The following is a 12288-nucleotide window of genomic DNA, read 5'->3' on the forward strand; positions in this document are numbered from 1 at the left end:
ACTTTTATTTTCCCTTTTAGACTGTATCAATCCTGACATGAAACGAGCAAGCTCATTTTAACCCACTTTTATCTGTGGAGGTTAACTCTTGTGTCCCAGGCAGTAGAGTGTGCTTCTCAGTGCCAGAATGGGAAGCCAGGCCGACTCAAAAGGCCTGTGTCTCCTCAAAATCAGGACTTCTGAACCAGATGAGCCTCTTTCATCCATTCAGCCAGATTTATGAAGTACCGCTGTTACGAAGCACAGTGCTTGGCACTGGAGACCCAGAGAAGAATATGACATAGATTCTGCCTTCAAGGAAAATCATGGTGGAGGAGAAGAACAGACAAGTGAAAAATATGACAGTGCACTGAATTGAGTGCCTCAGGAGAGATGCATACTGGGCACAGCAGTATCACTGAGAAGAGGGTGATTATCTCAGCCTAGAGAGGTCCTTAGTCTTTCTTGAATTTACTCGGCCCAAGTCTTAAGTATTCATCACCTCAAATCTTGGAAGAATGGTTTTGCAGTCTCTGATTTTTACAGAACTGCTTAACAGGATCAGCATGAAGAATGGTAGAAGGTAGTGAGGGTTAGTATTAGCAATTCTCAGCAGAGTCAGCAGCATTACAAGCCCTTGTTCAATTAGAGAAGTGCTTTCTTTCCATCAGGAAGTCCCAGCAGGTTAAACAGTCATTTAACTCCCTCGATGCTTCCCAGTGTTATTTTCCCCTTTCTGTGCATTTTCACAGTGGAACTGCTTACCAAGCCTTTGTTGGCACAGAACCTCTAATTCAAGCTCTTCAGAACAGGAGAGTCACACCTTCCAGGAGTCCCAAAGCTGTACCTAAGCACTATTGAATGCTCAACATGCACCAGATTTATTCTTCTTATTTCATCTGTTAGTAAACTGGGTCACAGGAACACTTCCTGAGGGAGCCCAGGGTACAAACTTATAGGTCTCCATCCTGATCAGGACATTTCATATTGCCTCAAGGGAATGAGATGGGGAAGGTCTCAAACAGTTAGCTTATACTGACAGAAAAGAATAGAGGGGCCACATTGGATGCCCAGTGGATCCAGTTATAGAAGCAAGTACCCTCAACAGAGGGAGGATGATGTGACAGCTTCCTGGAAAAGAAAAATGAAGGAGACGGATGTCCAGATGTGTGGGGAGGAGAGAATAGAGTCTTGATAGCAGGTTAGATTGCCTTCAGAGGAATAGACATCTTGACTGGTAATCATTCCTACTTTTTGACTGTTTTGAGGGTTGTTGTGTTTCTCTTTAATTAATTTACTTTTTTTATTTTGGCTGCGCCAGGTCTTAGTTGCGGCATGTGGGATCTTTGTTGCGGCATTCGGACTTCTTAGTTGTGACATGCATGTGGGATCTAGTTCCCCGACCAGGGATCGAATCCAGGCCCCCTGCATTGGGAGCGCAGAGTTTTACCCACTGGACCACCAGGGAAGTCCCTTTGAGTGGTTTTAAGAGACAGAATTATAAACACCAACTTTCACTCATTAAAGTGTGACCATAAATTTATGTATCTTGATCTTGTAAAACACAGTTTCCAACCATCATTTTACCTGTTAACATTTCAGATTCATCACCCAAAGTATTTCCTCTGTTGCCTTCCCCTCACATCAAGATAACCTATTTGTTTATTAGGGTTATCTTAATCTTTTTATTCAGATTAAACTCTTCCCTGTTGTGATTACTCTTGGGTCAAATTACCAGGGGATTTGCCAGGAACTAAGAAATCAGTAGCACTTTTGTTTAAACACTTCTGAATGAATTTTGCTAGAGAGCTATGAATTACTATTACTTGATAATTGATATTTGTTCAGTGCACACTGCATTAAGCTGGGTTTAGGGCTCTTGAGGACCTTTACCTCTTTGCTATCTTTTATTGTTGTGGTTTTTATTGCCACCTACATGACTCAGGTTTCAGATTTCTTTTTCCCCCACCTTAGTTGGTTTGTTGGTTTGATCCTTTAACCCTCAGTGTTCTCTGAGGTACTTACCTACATTTCTGCTAGCATCCTTAAGATCAGTCCGTCAGTCAGCTCCTGTCATTTAACAGAACCATTCTTTGTGATCTCTTTTTTCTAGTTTTTTAAGTACATGAGTTTGGTATTGATTCTTGGCTGCCTTCTCCCCACACTCATGCTTGGCAGCCTCCAGCTTTCTCAAGGCCCCTCTATCTCCACTCAAAGAAATGTCACCCATCTTTCATGGTCCACTTCATAGTCAGTGGCAGGAAGTCTTCACTGACCTGTCAGGTTAACGTGGGCAGCTGGTGAGCTAATCCCTAGTTGCTCATCCTTTGCTCATTTACACTGCACGAATCCCTGTGCTTACCAAAGGTTAGTTGTGATTGTTTCAGACCTGTTGATGCCAGTTATACTGATATTGTAAATAAGTAATTTAATTAATAATATACAGATAAACCATGAGTGAGGAAAGAGACTTGTTCTATGAAAACTTAACTTGCTTTGGAAAGGCAAAGTAACTTGCTTTGGAAAGGCAAGTTACTTAAGAAAGGAAATGAAGTTGAATTAGGTTTGGACAGGATAACTATAGGAGACTAGAGGTGGAGGACTCCTAAAATCTAGAAAAATTCTGTGCTTCCTGTTTCACAGGAGTCTGAGTTCTCCCTCTCCTTTAGAGAAACTGGAAATTGTGGATGATACATTATGAGTGAATTTTATACAAGAAAAAAGGCATAGATCTCTAGCTAGCAGAAAAGATCTTTTGGGCTCTACATCAAAAATTTGATGGCTCTCAAAGTAGTGTTTATAGCAGATGATTGTGGGCTTGGACACTGGGGGAAAAGTCACAATAAAAGTCAAAATATCTTTATTACATGAGTTGTCAGTTTTAAATGCTATCCATTGAGGGTAAGGAAATCAGTGTCATTATTCTGCCTCCCTCTTTTTTTCCCCCGTCTTCCTAATTTTCTGCTAGCTGTAGCTTTCTACATTGTCAAAGCATATAGCATGGGCATTCTGTTGTCACTCTAATCCCATTTGTCTTAGTCCTACCATTAAGGGGATTCAGTGCTCACCGCCAGTCTTTCTGCCACGGTTTTTCCAGTCACCTCTTGGTTAGCAGAAGTGTTTCCTTCTGTAGATTCCTCAAAAAAAACTCATGGCAACAATATTTCCTATTCTGTTACTCTTGATTGACAGTCACCTAGGTGTAAAATTCTTGGGTTACCCTTTGTCTCCTTGGGAATTTTAATAAATATTGCTCCTTTTTCTGCTAGCATTGAATTTTACCGTTGAAATTTTCAAGATTTTGTCCCTCTTTTAAGTGATTTGATCTTTTGCCTGGTTGCAGAAGTTGAGAAATCTTACCTTCAAAGTCTATCTTGAACACTGACTGTTCTGGGTCAGTTTTTCCCTGGGACACAGTGTGCCCTTTCAAGAACATCTTGAATTATATTTTTACATCATCTTTATGAACTGAGTCTTTACATATTTGTTCTGTTTCTATGTTACAGTTTTCTTTTATGCATATGTTATATCTCCTTTACTGTCTTCTGTAACTCATTTTCTCCCTATTCCTTTTAATTCTTTTTTTCATTTCATTTTAGTTGCTTTTTAAAAATTTCTCCCCTTTTTGTTCCTCCCTATATTTTCAGCAGTCTCTCCTCCCTTTTGTTCCTTCCAGTTTCATCTTCATTTCTGTATGTCTTTTCCCTTCCACTTATGTCTTCTCTTCTTCTTGTCTCCCTGCCTCTCCCATAAACTCTTGCACTTCTGCTTTGAGCTCTTCATAGTTTTCTTTTTTCAATTTTGTAAAGTATTTTATTACATTTTATCTGCTCTATCACAGCGTTTTTCTGGTGTGTAGTCTTAGTCTGCCCTTTAGGTTTCCTGTTTCTTTCCTAATTTTTTTCTTGTTGCATCTTTATATAGATCCTGTGCAGATTTCATTTTTATAACTCCTCTTTAAATAAGTGAGTTTTTCAGGGACCAGCTCTTTGCAGGATGCTTGTTTAGGGGAGGTCCCAAGTCTATATTCCAGGCTGGCTGCAGTTGTTCTCATGATTTCAGGTTCCGGGTGAGTTCCTTTACCCTTTATTTCTACCTAGCCAAGAGAGATGGGCGTCTGCAATTTTTCCACCATGCAAAGGCTATCTTCTCCGCTGCCACAGAGACCGGCTCTATGAGGCAAATAGAGCTTGTTTGGGTGGTTTCTCATTTAGCCCCAACTCCAGGTCCAAGGAAGTTCCTGTCTTCCAAAAACAAGGAATCTGTTTGGTCCCAGAGGGTGTGTTCTTTACCTACAAAAAGTATATTTTTGCAGGTCTTCCTGAGCTCTCCAGCTCCCGTGTCCTCTCTTGGTAGCATCCTTTCTTCTTCTCAAAAGGAAAAGAGCCCTTGCTTGAGCTCCCTGCTTTTGACAGCTTTTACACCTGTTTTGGCGCCTGGGATTGTGGTTATCTTCTTTTTTTTTTAAATGTATTTATTTTTTTTTTTTTAATTTTTGGCTGTGTTAGGTCTTCGTTGCTGTGCGCGAGCTTTCTCTAGTTGCGGCGAGCGGGGGCTACTCTTCATTGCAGTGTGCGGACTTCTCATGGTCGTGGCTTCTCTTGTTGCAGAGCATGGGCTCTAGGCGCATGGGCTTCAGTAGTTGTGGCATGCGGGCTCAGTAGTTGTGGCTTGCGGGCTCTAGAGCGCAGGCTCAGTAGTTGTGGCGTATGGGCTTAGTTGCTCTGCGGCATGTGGGATCTTCCCGGACCAGAGCTCGAACCCGTGTCCCCTGCATTGGCAAGCAGATTCTTAACCACTGTGCCACCAGGGAAGCCCTGTGTTTATCTTCTAATTTTGTTGAAAATGGAGTTTGCATTTTTATTTATTTCTCCTTTTTTGCACTTGAAACACATTTTGAATAGCATTTAAAAATTATGACTTCATGATGCAGTGTTCAAATCAGAAGTCTTAACTGACGTTATCTATTAACCAACCGCTGGTCCCCATGATATCCTCTGTTAGGCCTTTTACTACACCTTCTCCATAAAGCCTCCACCACCACACTGTCATCCATCTTTTAAGCACCTGAAGCCCAAGGAAGATGCTATTCAGACTTATGAAAAGCCTTTTATTCATTCAACATGCCTACTCCACACTGGGCATTGTTCTAGGTCTTGGGGATAAAGCATGGAAGACTTTCTACTAGACCTTTGACATACCCTGTTCAGATGAAGAGGGTGGAGGACTCAGTTTGGGATTTTGAGGGAGTATGGTGGAAAGGGTAGAACATGAGCTCTGGAGTCAGACAGAGCTAGATTCAGTGATCAGTTCTGCTACTAAATATGTGACATTGGGATAGTTTATTGACTTTTCCATGTATCGGTTTACCTCAGATGGATGTTATAAAATTAAAATAAGTTACATATAAAGTGCTCAGCACATAGTAGATGCTCAAAAAGTACTACTTCCCCCATGAAGAAGGGGTTCATTAAACAAAAGGAATAAATACTAGGAGTACTGGTATAGAGACCTATTTTTTTTAATTGTGGTAACATTTACATAACAAAGTTTACTGTCTTCATTTTTAAATGTACTGTTCAGTAGTGTTAAATGTGTTCACATTTTTGTGCAGCCCATCTCCAGAGCTCTTCGTCTTGCAAAACTGAAACTCTATACCCATTAAACAACACTCCCTGTTCCCTCCTCCCCTCAGTCCCTGGCAACCACCATTCTACTTTCTACCTCTATGATTTTGACTACTAGGTACCTTATATAAATGGAATTATACTATATTTGTCCTTTTATGTCTGGCTTATTTCACTTAGCATAATATCCTCAAGGTTCATCCATGTTGTAGCATGTTTCAGAATTTTCTTCCGTTGTAATGCTGAATAATATTCCATTGCATGTATCTGCCACATTTTGTTTATCTCTTCATCCATTGATGGATACTTGGGTTGCTTCCTACTTTTGGCTATTGTGAATAATGCTGCTATGAAGATAGGTATACAAATATCTCTTTGAATCCTCCTTTTCACTTCTTTTGGGTATAAACCCAGAAGTAACATGGTAATTCTATTTTTAATTTTTTAGGGAAACACCATACTATTTTTGGAAGGCTATTTCTTGATGGGGAAGTATAAACAGTGTAGTCCCCCAGGGCATAATTTTAAGACCAGTCTTGTTTAACATTTTGTAAATTATCTGTATATGAGAATTTCACTATTAAATCGCCATTACGTATAGATAATGAAATAGTTCATATTGTGTAAAATTTTAAAACACCTCATGTGAGTGTATATGTAGACATAAAAGTGGTTAATAAGGCTTAATTAATGTAGGCAAACATATTTTATTTGTATTTGAATGTATGCTTTATTACACTCCCTCCTCGAGGTCAGAAGAAATACCCTAGTTACATCTGTTAGTGTATTCCCCTCACTTATTATGGGCAAAATATGGAGAACTGATGTGTCAGAAAACTTCATGTGTCAAAAATACATATGCACAAACTTGCTGACATGTCTTTTTTCTTGACTGTCCATAGCCTGTGGAGTAAATTGACCCTCAAATCCTCCATAGTTTAGTCTGGACTCTACGCCAGTGGGGTCTCAACTGAAGACAGTTTTTTCCCCCAGAGACATTTGATCATGTGTGGAGACATTTTTGTTGTCACAGCTGAAGGAGTGCTACTGGAATCTAGTGAGCAGAGCCAGGGATACTGCTAAACATGCTGCGATGCATGGGACAGCTCCCCACAACAGAAAACCCTCCAGCCCCAGATGGCAATAGTGCCCAAGTTGAGAGACCTTGCCTTAGACCCAAACTACCTTCTCATCATCGTCCTCGGCCTCTCTTTTGCATAAACCTGACCTTTTGGCCAGACCCGGGTGCTCCTCAGACCATACACCAGCTGAATTGCTTCCTCCAGTGCCTTTCACCTGAAATCCTCCTCCCTGCTTCTTTGATGGCAGACCCAGCTTCAGTTCTCTCACTGTCTTGGTAAAACTGGCTCTGGTCTCTCTAGCCACTGCTCTCTTCCTTCTCTGACCTCCTGTAAGACTATCCCACTAATCTGGCACTTAGTTAACAATACAAAGTGGTACTTGCTCTCTTTCCAACTTAATTGAAAGTGCTTTGAAGGCCATGTCGATAGGACTTGATTTGAAATATGAAGTACCACCCCTTATGTACCCAAGTGGGCACCTTGACCCACCTGGGGCTTTCCATGGCAGCTTTCCTGCCACTGTGGGATTGAGTGGTTTAGTCAGCACAATACTTGGCTGTCACAGCAGTCTGAGACTCAGCTTTGTTGGGAGAAGTACTAGATAGATGGAAAGCCCACGTGTGAGCCGCATGACCAGAAAAATATTCACCCTGAACATGGTTTCTTATCTAAAGCTAGAAGATATGGGATGAGGACGGGTGCCAAGAAATGGGCCTATTTTGCCTCCAGCGGAGCACAGACTGGAGGATCTTATGAAGCCTGGGGGATAACATTTCACATGGAAATGTGCGTGGACAGGAATTGTTCTGTCATAGCTGGACTGACTTAATAGTCGGTGTTTATAATGATAACACTAGTAATGAAAGGCATCATTATTTATTTAGAACCCAGTGTGTGCCAGGCACGGGGTAGGTGCTTCACACAGGTCATCTCCTTCAGCCTTCACCACAATCCTGGAAGGAAGCTGAAACACTGAAAGGATGATTTGCCCAAGGTCACCCAGCTAATAACAAAGAGCAGAGCTGAAATTTAAACACAGTCTGACTTCAAATGAAGCCTGTGCTCTCAGCCACCACCTTGAGCGTAGCTAGGCCCTTCTGCACTGCTTTTGGAAGAGATTTGTGTCTTGATATGCCGAGATATGGGGGGAATCCCCTGTGGTCTCTGAGGCATTTGTTGTGAATCAGGTGCCAGTGTCAAGTATGACCACCCTGCTGCTGCAGGAAAGCCCACGAGGTTTCCTTCGGGTCCACACCGTCACTCCCACAAAGGCCTCTAACCCTTCTTATTTTTGTTTCCCCTTCAGGTGCACTACATTCTTCAGGAGGTGGTGATGGGTGGGATGGTGTTGGAAACAAACATGAATGAAATCGTGGCTCAGATTGAAGCTCAGAACAGGCTGGAGAAATCCGAGGTGAGATGCAGCTGTAATTTTGCCCTGACTGGTTAGAGAAGACGTGGGCAGAAGGAGGAATGGCTAATGTGTGGGTTTGGGTTGCTGTGGAACCTTAGCAGTGTTTTCTACTCATCCTCTTTCTTCCTTGAGTCCATCGAAACTCATTGGTTTGAAGGCCATCCCTGAAGATTAAAAAGGTAAGAAAAAGGCTAAAAGTGTGAATGGAAAAGCCAGGTGGCACGGGAAGGCAAACAGCTTCTGGCTTGGGAGGTTATGGCCCATGTTTGTGGTTTCTAATTCCTCCTTCAAAGCCACGTGTTCCCTGGAGGGACCCAGAATCCCCTTCTCTGATTCCAGTGTGGTTTCCTAGTTTGTGTGCCTATGAGTTTGGTCTCCCAGCAGGCACTTCTTGTGGTTTCAGACCTCAGAGTTGCCAATTTCCTTATTTCCAGTTAGCCTTATAAAAAGCTACAGTAGAGTTTGGGCTGGGTTTGAAAATAGCATACCCCAGGTCCACCCCCACATAGTGCTGAGTTTGATACAAATGCTCACAGTAAATTCCCATCCTTTTCCCCTGAGGTCTCTCCATCGCCTTCATCAGCCTTGCCAGGGAGTAGAGGTTACAGGCATACACCTTCACATGTGGCAGAACAAGCAGAACAAATTACCTCTTCAATTATCTAAGTGTCTTAAAGCGCTTCATTGCTTTGTGTAACGGAACTTGATCTTGCGAAACCAGGAATGCTTCCTGTGAGGACTGGCAGTCCTGCTGAAGAAGCTTTTCCAGACCGCAGCTATTGTGGCAACTATAGTTCTCTTAGAAATGTAGGCTGGGAAGCTTCCAGAAATAGTAAGTGAGTCAGAGGCAAGGGGTTTCGAAACTAGAAGCAATGGAGACTTGCTGGGCGACGGTGGGATTGGAGTCAGGATCCTGAAAGTAGTCAAGAAGGACAAAACGGTTTTGAGAACATCCTCGTCGACTTCTCCCCTTCTCCGCACACCGGGGCCGAGCCTGGAGAGTGAGGGCTGACCGCAGGCACCTTTCCTCTCTGTTGTTCCCAGACCTTCTGTGTCTGTGGGTACACTCCACCTCCTACGTGTCCTTCCTCCCGTCTTGTGGCCACATGACATTTCCAAAGCCAGCTCTTGTCCATTTCATGGTATTAGTTGGCAAGCGGTTGTCCTAAGCTGTGACATTCCTTTTCCCTTTAAGAATTTCCTTGTGACTGCCCTCCTCTGTAAGAGTCTTCAGTCTCTTGAGGAAAGGGTTTTGTTTTATTTTGTTTCATAACCCTGTTGCTGAATATGACTTGGTTAAACTTCCTTGGTTATTTCAACAGGCATCTATTGAACACCTACTGTGTGCCAGGCACTGTTGGCACTGGGGCTATAAAACTGCATAAGACACAACCCACCTTTAGGAGTGCAGTTTGGGTCCCTGTACTATGGAACCCACTAACCTAAAGATTGTTGTGTTGGCCACCTTTGAGGCATAAGGAGGGAAAAATCAAAATGTGCATTGCATGTGCTCGGTTTGGACATTTTCTAGCCCTCTTTCACTTGTTTTTATTTAAGCCTTAAGCAGATGACACTGAGGGTTTCTCTCATACCCACCTTCACGTCTCCTCAGGGTGGCCTTTCAGCAGCGCCCGCCCGGGCCGTGTCCGCTGTGAAAAATATCAACCTGCCGGAGATGCCTCGGAATATCAACATTGGCGATCTCAACATCAAAGTCCCCAACCTGTCCCAGTTTGTCTGAGAGTGGAGGATGGCTGAACTGAGTCCTTGGAACCAGCAAAGCTGAGCCAGTCCTGCAGCAAAACCCACTCTGCGCCCTAGAGGAGTCCAGCCTCAGGCCGTGGCCCCTGCTGTCCCGAAGCGGGAAGGAGTCCTGTGTCCACTGGCAGCCTGTGCTTGCTTCTCACATGTGCGGCCTTGCCCATCTCTTGTACACACAGCCACTGCAGATGTGAGGGGCCCTGGCTTCCTCAGTGGGGGTCAGGTGCCCAAGCCACTCGCCCCCTTTACCTGCCACGTGCAGCCACTCCCAGGGATTGCAGACTGTAGTGAGAGGCCCCCCTGCTCCCAGAACCCCACCACGAGGATGTTCTGTGGCGCGAGTCTTCAACCTTAGCACCACGAGGCTCCCTGAGGTCCTGTAGCATTGACTTTCCTGGTGAGGTGCCATAGCTAGAAAAGGGCTGACCCTCTAGATTTGGGGATGTGGTGAGTGGCAAACAAGGGCAGGATGCTATGAGATCCAGAGTTGCCTACTGACTCTACTAGATTTGGCACACCCAGAATCCTTTTGTATAGCCACGCTGTCTCATCACCACCTCCTGCGGCATACACTCCCCACTGCCACAGTCCTGGCCCTGCTCTCCCAGGTGTTTATGTGCAGGACACAATCCAAATCATAAGCCTGTTGTTTGCCTGCCCCCCACATTTCTGCCAATAGGGAGGGCACCCCCACACAGCCAGAGGGGTCCCCCTCAAAGGGGAGGGGCCCTGTGTCTGTAGAAAGCAAAGCTGACAACATGTGGAACATCTAAGAATTATGACTCTTCCAGGTTTAAAATACATTCTCCTTCCGAGGAGCAGACGGGTCAGTTGCTGTGTTATGAATGATGAGTCTTCTTTGTACAGGAAACCCAGTGCTGTCTACACCAGCTTCTGGAGTATGAGAGCCTGAGCTGGGGTCATGTGTTCTGGACCTGGCACAGGGGAAGGCTGGGGACACGGCAGCCTGCTGGCTGAGACCGGTGGCAGTGCAGCATCTTCTCCCCAGTGTGCGAGGGGTCCCTGCGTGAGCTCACTCTGGGCACGCCCTGTTCCCCTCAGATGACAGTCCTCTAGAGCTAGCTGTGGAAACCTGTAAGTGTTTACGTTCGGTAAGAGCCTTTCTTCCTGTGGTTAACTTAGAGCTGAAGCTGCTCCCCGAAGTAGTGCCTCTTACTCCTGCGCTGCCTCGGGGCCAGGTCTCAGGTATGATGTTGAGCTGCCTTGAGATTAGGGAGCTCGCTGCGCCATCATGGTAAAGTCTCCCAGCCTGGGGACTTTTCGTGCCTGCCGGCCGGTGGGCCAAACTGTTTCCTCAGGCCTCCTGATGCTGTCGCAGAGTCCGTCTGAGATGGTGCCCAGCAGGACCATGGTCAGGACCATGTCTTTTACCACTTTGAACAGTGCTTCCTGTGGTTGGTGCCCTTTGCTCCCTGTAGCCTCTTAACCTCAGTCTTTTGGAACATCTCTGATAACCTCAGAGATGGGTAGTGTTGATCAGAATGTAGGCCCTCTTATGTTGGAAGAGGGAAATGTAGGTTTATATATCTATCTGATGTTAAAACCTCTGATATTCTTTTAAAGAGTTTAATTTTTATTTTTAACAGACATTTCAGTATATTCACATCCCTCTCACATTTGCTGAAAGTGATATAGGAACAAAGAAGGAAAACGATATTTATTTTGCACCTCCTGTAAGGTGGCATGAGCGAGATCCTTCCACAATCCTTACAACAGACACTGTTATCTCCATTTTGCAAGTCCAGAAAGTAAGACTCAGAGAGGTCAAGTAACCTGCTTTAGGTCACAAGGGCTAAGAATTGAGACTGTCTGTCTGCCTAAATCCACAGTTCATTATTTTTCACTGCTCAAGATGGCTTCTCCCAATTTTATTTTCTTTCTTATGGGTAAGGAAACCTCAAAAAGTTTAGGTAGCTTCTCAGAAACTGTGGTAAAAACCGGCTTGGTAGCCAGTGACAGTATCAAAGAGTGTGAGCTGAGGGGTCCTCCACATGCCTCCATTGAACTGGTGAGGAAGCAGAAGCCCAGAGTGTTTAGTGTTGTGTCAAGGGTCACAGAGCTAGAACCAAGTCAGTTTTCTTTTTTCTTTTTTTAAAATTTTTATTGGAGTAGAGTTGATTTACAATGTTGTGTTAGTTTCAAGTGTGCAGCAAAGTGAATCAGTTATACATATACATATCAAGTTGTTTTTCTTGAGTTCGTTTCATGGCTTATCGCATTGCTGCCACATGTCCTGGATTTCCTGGAATAGTCTTTGAATGTTTTGCCTGCCAGAAACCAATGATTCCCAAAAGCCACTGACCGGTCCTAGAGACTCCAGCAGTGGGCATCCCAACATCATCCCTCATACTGCTTCTAAAAATGACATAAAACTTGAGCCTGGTCTTTTGTTTGGAACACTTGA

At 44.1% G+C, this 12288-nt stretch overlaps 1 protein-coding gene across 1 annotated transcript in view; it reads left to right on the forward strand.

The window, feature by feature from the left end:
• The window catches only part of AP3S2 (adaptor related protein complex 3 subunit sigma 2), a 59121-nt gene extending 47045 nt beyond the window's left edge, over positions 1-12076 (forward strand). Inside the window, exons 5-6 of the mRNA XM_061179948.1 lie at positions 7995-8102; positions 9715-12076. Of these exons, the coding sequence (XP_061035931.1) occupies positions 7995-8102; positions 9715-9843 (237 nt within the window). The 3' untranslated portion in view covers positions 9844-12076. The remainder of the gene's footprint in view (positions 1-7994; positions 8103-9714) is intronic.
• The last annotated feature ends 212 nt before the right edge of the window (positions 12077-12288 follow it).

Source organism: Eubalaena glacialis, chromosome 2 (genome assembly GCF_028564815.1).
Source record: "Eubalaena glacialis isolate mEubGla1 chromosome 2, mEubGla1.1.hap2.+ XY, whole genome shotgun sequence".
Classification (NCBI taxonomy): domain Eukaryota; kingdom Metazoa; phylum Chordata; class Mammalia; order Artiodactyla; family Balaenidae; genus Eubalaena; species Eubalaena glacialis.